General features: G+C 39.2%; 1 protein-coding gene across 1 annotated transcript in view; it reads right to left on the bottom strand.

Moving 5' to 3' along the window:
* The window catches only part of LOC144957552 (guanine nucleotide-binding protein G(s) subunit alpha-like), a 105256-nt gene that overhangs the window by 6298 nt on the left and 91458 nt on the right, over nucleotides 1–7500 (bottom strand). Inside the window, exon 11 of the mRNA XM_078888899.1 lies at nucleotides 764–903. Within this exon, the coding sequence (XP_078745025.1) occupies nucleotides 764–903 (140 nt within the window). The remainder of the gene's footprint in view (nucleotides 1–763; nucleotides 904–7500) is intronic.

The following is a 7500-nucleotide window of genomic DNA, read 5'->3' on the forward strand; positions in this document are numbered from 1 at the left end:
ATACCGATGTAAAGAGAGATGATTATTTGGGCGATATTGCCTTAATACGTGAAGAATGGCGTTCCATGACATTCAAGCTTTTAAAAAATTTGAACTTTATATAGCGCAATATCCACTAAATGTGCTCAAAGCGCTTTACAAAGGAGTCCCTGGTAAACAGCAACATTTAACATGTAGGACGGGACATGCCGCCTATTAGGCGATATAACAATTTTTCGGACTAAGACAACGCTGTTAACGGCCAGGTACTCATTTTACACCTGAGTACGGCGAGAGAATGTGAGTAAAGAGCCTTTTCCAAGGACTCAACTATGCGCCGTGCGCGAGGCTCGAACCCAGGACCTTCCGATCCGAAAGCGAGTGTTATACCACTAGACCATATAGCCGCACATTCAACCTCTGAAGGGAGATGGAACTCCGGTAAGGTAAGGTATTGCCTTAATAACCATAAGAAGTTGGCCTGGATATTTGGAAGATGTGACAATTTCAATCAATGGGGGTGCGGGTTTGTTTAGTTTGTGAAAATCTCAACCGTTGGGAGTGCGGCTTTGTTAAGTATAATTTTCTTGTCATCACTTAGAACCAAAAAATAGGTCTATCAATTTGAAACCAAAGAGCAACACATGTTTAATATGTTGGCTTTGATATTACAGACAAATTCAAAGTACGTTGCAGTCAACATTTAATTTAATCCATGAGGTAAAAAAAAATGGTCCTTTTCAAAATTTGAAATTTAAAAATTCAGAAAGTTATTCTATCTTACCATATAAAGGTTTTTTATATACACAGCAGATTTGGTGACCTTGGGATCAATGTCAGTCCTTGAACTTGACCTTCCTTTCCGCTTTGTGGGGATGTCGTTGCCTCCGGGAAACGCCTCCATGAATTCTGATCTTTCACTTGCTGCAGAAGCAAATGGAGGGATAAAATAGAAAAAAAAGATATGTAATTAGATAGATGAGATGGCATATTATTAAATGGAGATAAAGATAAAGGGACTAAATCTGACTCATGAATGAACAACACAAAACAAACGACGTTTCGGTCCTTGGCCTTTTTCTTGACGGGCCGAACCGTCGTTTGTTTTGTGTTGTTCATTCATGTGTCAGATTTACTCCCTTTATCTTTATCTCCATTTTATTGACTCATTTAGGCACCTCTGTAGGGAATGAGATTAGCTGAAGAGTAGCGTCCCTTGACTGGACGTCACCTTACAGAGAGAACGTCAATTTGTTTTTGCTCATGCGTCTCTCTCGTCCTCGCTTTCTGTGCCTCTCGTCCTCGCCTTTGGTGAAGTGTCTCAAGTCGCTTTCACCGGAAGCGAGGACGAGAGACGCATGCGCACAACCAACATGAAGTTCTCTCTCTCATAACATCACGATTGGTCATTTTGTTCAGTTTGACACATGTGTATGTTTATAACCTTTTTAAACAAAGCAGCGTGTTTACATTTTAAAAGAAATATCCAATCGTTGTACAGCAACAAATCGTGTGATTGATGACTTGGTTGGACGAAAACATGAATTTAGATCGCTCCAATTAGACGATGACATATTTATAGTATGCGCTTGTCTAAGAAGTTTACAACATTGCCATACGGAATTATAACGGGCCAACACACAACTCTGTGTAACCAGGAACGTTTATAGTCTGGATAATACAGTTTAGTGAGCACTACTCATAAACGCGGATGGCAAAAAACAATAACAAAGACCAGAGTGACGTCATCTTCGAACTATCTATCTATCGCTTTTCACCGTAGCCATCGTTATGTTATAGATAGAATGCGCTTGGCCAAGGAGTTCACAACATTGCCATCCGGAAGTATAACGGACCAACACACAAACTCTGTGTAACCATGAACTTTTATAGTCTGGTTAATACAGTTTAGTGAGAACAACTCACAAACGCGGATGGCAAAAACAATAACAAAGGCCTGAGTGACGTCATCTGCATACTATCTATAGCCTGATACTGAAATCCAAAAGGACTGGCAGTTTGACGTCATTATTTGGTTTTTGCACCGCCTAGTGAGTTGTCGTTACTAGAGCTCATGGAAACAAGTTATTTCATTGGTTGAACTATTGAATACAACTCACGATTTGTTTTCTTTTGTGGCAAAAGACTGGCATTTTGACGTCATATTTTGGTCAGTGTCAGGCTATAACTTTACGAAGGTCACGTTTTCACCCATCCCACTCGATCATAACTTTTATATTTTTGAACTCAGCTTGTCAGAATAAGCAGAGTTTACGCTTCCGTTGCTAAATTTAATGCTTGTTTACGAAATGATACTCTTTTCGTAACAATTGCAATAGCTAACAAACACAACGCGCACTTAATTGACGGTCTGATAGCCTAAATTACTATCATTAATTGTAGCACGTCTGACCGGTAATCAGAAGGTCTGGGGTTCGATTCCCAGTTGAGGTAGACTTATATTTCAGGATGGTATTTTTCTTGAATTATTTTTATTTCTTGCTTGGTCTGGCACCTTTCATATACACTTGTTTAGATCTTTATATTACATAGGTGACGTCTCCTTAGTTTCTTAACAATTTAAACGTTCAGGTATCAGAGCTGCATATATTAAAATTAAGCTTTTCAGATTGAGCTTTTGTATAGAGCAATATCCACTAAACGTGCTCAGATAGCTCTACAAGGGGTCCCTGGCCAACTGCAACATTTAACCTGTCGGACGGGACATGACGCCTGTTAGGCGATTTTACAAATATTTTCTTTTTGGACAAAAGCAACGCTGTTAACGGCCAGGAACTCATTTTACACCTGAGTACGATGAGAGAATGTGAGTTAAAAGCCTTCTCCAAGAACTCAACTATGCGACAAGCGAGGCTCGAACCCAGGACCAACCGATCCGAGTGTCATACCACAAGACCACATAGCCGCACAAATATTATTATAAGCACCTAGCTAACAGTTCATCGTCGTGCACGTGATCTGACATGAAACTGGAGGCGAGTGTTTTGCTTCCCAGTTCTATTGGCGTGTTTACTCACTTGAATAATAATGAAAATGAAAAGGGAGATAAGTCGGTAGGGACAATCATACTCTGCATTTTCCATAATCTAAGATTAGTTGTTTATCTCCCTTTCAATAAACGGTGCGTTTCTATTCTTTCTTCTTCTTCTTCTTCTTTTACCTTTTCTTATTTTTTTCTTTCATTTTAGAAGAATTTGTTGTTTTTTTTGTTGTTGCCATCCACGTTTATGAGTAATTCTCACTAAACTAACTGTATTAACCAGACTATAAAGGTTCATGGTAATACATAGTTTTGTGCGTGGGTCCGTTACACTTTCGGATAGCAATGCTGTGATCTCCTTAGCCAAGCTCATACTATCTACATAAATGTCCCGTATAAATGCTCTAGAAACTAACTTACTGTGACTTACGTACTTTTAACGCTACAAAACTTTTCAATTGTAAGATTACAGCCCGCTCACCGATCGTTTTCAAAGAAAAATCTCAGATACTGTAAGAGACAAAAATTAAACCCTTGTTGAGAATGTCTTTAATCTGGGAAACAGATGTTGGAAATCCCAGACCCAATTCATTCTTTTCGTTTTTGTTGTTTTTGACGTGTTTTACTGTGTTTATTTGTGCGGCTATGTGGTCTTGTGGTATATGACTCTCGCTTTCGGATCGGAGGGTCCTGAGTTCGAGCCTAGCTTGTCGCATAAGTTTTCTCATTGGAAAAGGCTCTTTACTCACATTCTCTCATCGTACTCAGGCGTAAAAAATAATACCTGGCCGTTAACAGCGTTGTTTCTGTCTAAAGTAAATTGTTATATCGCCATACATGCGTCATGTCTCATTCTACTCGTACATGTTCTGTATTGCTTTTGGTCAGGGACCCTTTGTAAAGCGCTTTGAGCACGTTTAGTGGATATTGCTCTATATAAAAGCTTACGTTAAAAAAAAACTGTGCTGTGATACTCTGGATCCACACGCGAGTCAGTGGAGGGAATTATAAGATCATGGGGAAGGAAGAAAAGAAAAAGAACTTAGAGCGGATAAGAAGCGTTTGGTCCCGTGAAGTCCCAGGTTCAAGACTTTTTGGCAAGATAAGGGTCATTTTAATCCATTGATATTTGAAGGACGAGCTTTCTGGCCAAAATTATTAAAAAATCAGATCATAGCAGAATACGGCATTTAACCCTCTCCTTACCAATAGGGTTCAACAGTCGTGACGTCATTTCCCTCGTAATGACGCATAACAACTTAGTAGCTGGTTCTAAACTATCGGAACAATGGCGGACGCCCTTATGAAATACTTCCCCGACGAGCATAAAAGTGTATCAGAGGAGAAAAACATTATAAATCTGATCATGTTTTGACTTTTATACATTCTGATCAGATAACATGTGAAAAAGTTCTAGCCAGCATGGAGAATAAAAAGTACTGATTTTCTTTGTTGTTTAGAACCAAGCTGCTGATTTTCGGGCGAATTGACATCAGACAATAGAATCCTATTGTCATACTCGTTACGATACAACCATGTAAGGGGGCATCGTGGCTCTGTGGTACGGTACGGTCTTTACTTCGTACCCAAAAGGTACCGAGTTTGACTACCCGCTTCGTTGTGTGGCCTTGAGCAAGTCATCTCGCCCTAGCTCACTTTGCAGTGCTGCACTATGGCTAACGACTGGGTTATTTCAGTCTTCCCTTAGATTAGACAATAAATACAAATTTCCCCTTGGGGATGAATAAAGGGAATTTTACTTTATTTCATTTTATTTATTTTTCTCATTCAGATTTTCTTTTGTGCATCACAAAATTTGAATATTTGTTTTGGTTATAGTGGTAAATATAGTGTTTTGATGAATAAAAATATATATGATGTATAGAAAATATATATGATGTATAGAAGTTCGACAAATGGATGATGCCAAGTCTGCAAAGATAGATCATCATCAAGCCCTACTGCAACCTCCTCGTGGTGTCGAACGGTAACAGGTCAAGCTGGCCAACTGCAGAGGGCGACAAGAATAGCAATGGCAAACCATTCTTGTAACTTTGCCGAGTTAACTGCATGAATAAGTCCAAAAAGTTAAACGGTGACAGCGTAAAGGGGAGCATGTTTTCACGGAAGACTGCTGCCTCGCTCGGTTGGGAGCGTGATGTTCGTCAGGTCACACCGAACCGTCAGCCAGTTACTAGGCGAAATAAATTTAACAAATGTGACAAAACCAAAATTGGGACATGGAAAGACCTGTGCCCAAAAGGAAAACTAAACAACATTCTAAAAGAAATGAAACGGCTCCAAATAAATATTCTTGGCCTGGCAGAGATGAGATGGAAAGAGCAGGGAACCATGTCAAAACAAGAAAACAACATGACATATAAGATCATATGGAGTGGTGGAACCTCTTTCCAAAAAGGAGTAGGGATGATCTTAGACCAAAAATCAACCAAATTTTACAAAGGGCACGTAGCAATCTCAGACAGAGTTTTGCTGGTTAAGCTAAGAGGACCTGTAGTTGACACCAATATTATTCAAGTTTATGCACCAACAGAAGAGGCGACAGATGCAGATATGACAGAGTTTTACCATTCACTAGACAAAGCAAAACGAATGTGTAAATCACAAGAAGTCCTTATGGTAATGGGGGACCTAAATGCTAAGATTGGCAGAGGCAGAGATGGTGACATAATCGGACCACATGGACTCGGAGACAGAAATGAACGAGGAAACATCTGGGCAGATTGGTGTAGAACAAATAAATTAATGATTTCAAACACCTGGTTTCAACAACACCCAAGAAGAACCTGGACATGGCAATCACCAGGGGACAGAGCAAGGAACCAGATAGACTTTATAGCAGTATCATCAAGATTCAGAAATGGCATATTAAATTGCAAAACCTACCCAGGCCCGATGTAGACAGTGACCATGTCCCAGTTGTTTGTACAGTAAGGATAAAGTTTAAAGCTATTCAGAGAACAGCTGGTAGAATAAAGAGGGATTACAGGTTATGCAAAGACAATGGCATACAAACAAAAATGAGAGAAGAATTTGAAAATGCACTCATGATACAAAGCCAAAGTGAACCTGATAACGAAAAATGTGAAAAACAATTTGATATATTCCAAAAGTGTGTCAAAGCAACTACAGAAAAGCATTTACCAATAGCTCAAACAAACAACAAAAAGGAATGGATGACAAATGAAATTCTAAACCTATTTGAAGAAAGACGAAAATGCAACAGAGGGTCTGCAGAATACCAAACATTGAACAACCACATTAAATCCAAATGCATCGAGGCACACGAGAACTATCTAGACTGGAAATGCTGCGAAATCGAAAGAGAATACAAACCCAACCCCCAACAAGCTCCCAAAGAATAAAAGAACTATCAGGAAAAGGAAAAGCAAAGCAGCAGGAAGTTGTATCCAAAACAAACAAGGGAACTGCTATTTGAAGAACAACATATAGAAAGCCGATGGGTAGAATACATAGGCGAACTGTACAATGATCCAAATAGAAATGAACCACCACTGAAATTCAAAGAACCATTAAGCGGACCAAACATCACCAAAAGTGAAATTGAACATGCCATGGAACGAATGAAGGATGGTAAAGCAACAGGCCCTGATGAAATATCTGTAGAGTATTAAAAAGCCTAGGAGATCTAGCAATTGATGAACTTCACATATTATTCAACAATATATACAATACTGGGAAAATTCCAGAAGATCTCTGTAACTCTATTTTCATAGCAATACCAAAGAAAGCAGGTGCAGTCAGATGCGAAAATTTTAGAACTATAAGTTTAATAAGTCACATCAACAAAATACTGTTGCGTATAATTATCAACAGGCTAAGGAATAAGATTAACCCCGAAATCGCAGAAGAACAATATGGATTCCAACCTGACAGAGGGACAAGGAACGCAATATACCTCCTCCGTGTTTTAAGTGAAAGAGCTATACAGGTTCAGACCCCACTATACCTCTGTTTGTCGACTACAAAAAAGCTTTTGATAGAGTACGCCACGAAGAAATACTAAAACAACTGCACTCCATTGGCGCTGATGAGAAAGACCTCAGACTCATGCAAACATTATACTACACCCAGCAGGCATCTATCAAAATCGGAAACTCTACAGGAAATTCCATTCCTATTAAGAAAGGAGTCCGTCAAGGGTGTGTTGCCTCACCAGATCTGTTTAATCTATACCAAGAAACAATCATGAGGGCATAAATAATATGGAGGGAATAAAAGTAGGAGGTCACAACATAAATAATATAAGATACGCAGACGATACGGTACTCATTGCAACATCAGAAATCCAACTTCAAAAGATTGTTGACAAAGTGGTAGTAGATAGTGAAGCCAAGGGAATGGAAGTGAATATCACCAAAACAGAATGCATGGTAATACAGAAAAACCCCGAAAACAACAACACCTGCAATATAACGATTCACGGCGAGCAGCTTACCAACGTAGAAAGTTTTAAATACCTAGGTTCAATAGTGACA

The sequence above is a fragment of the Berghia stephanieae genome, chromosome 12 (assembly GCF_034508935.2).
Source record: "Berghia stephanieae isolate SIO BIC M18660-M18661 chromosome 12, UCSD_Bste_1.3, whole genome shotgun sequence".
Lineage (NCBI taxonomy): Eukaryota > Metazoa > Mollusca > Gastropoda > Nudibranchia > Aeolidiidae > Berghia > Berghia stephanieae.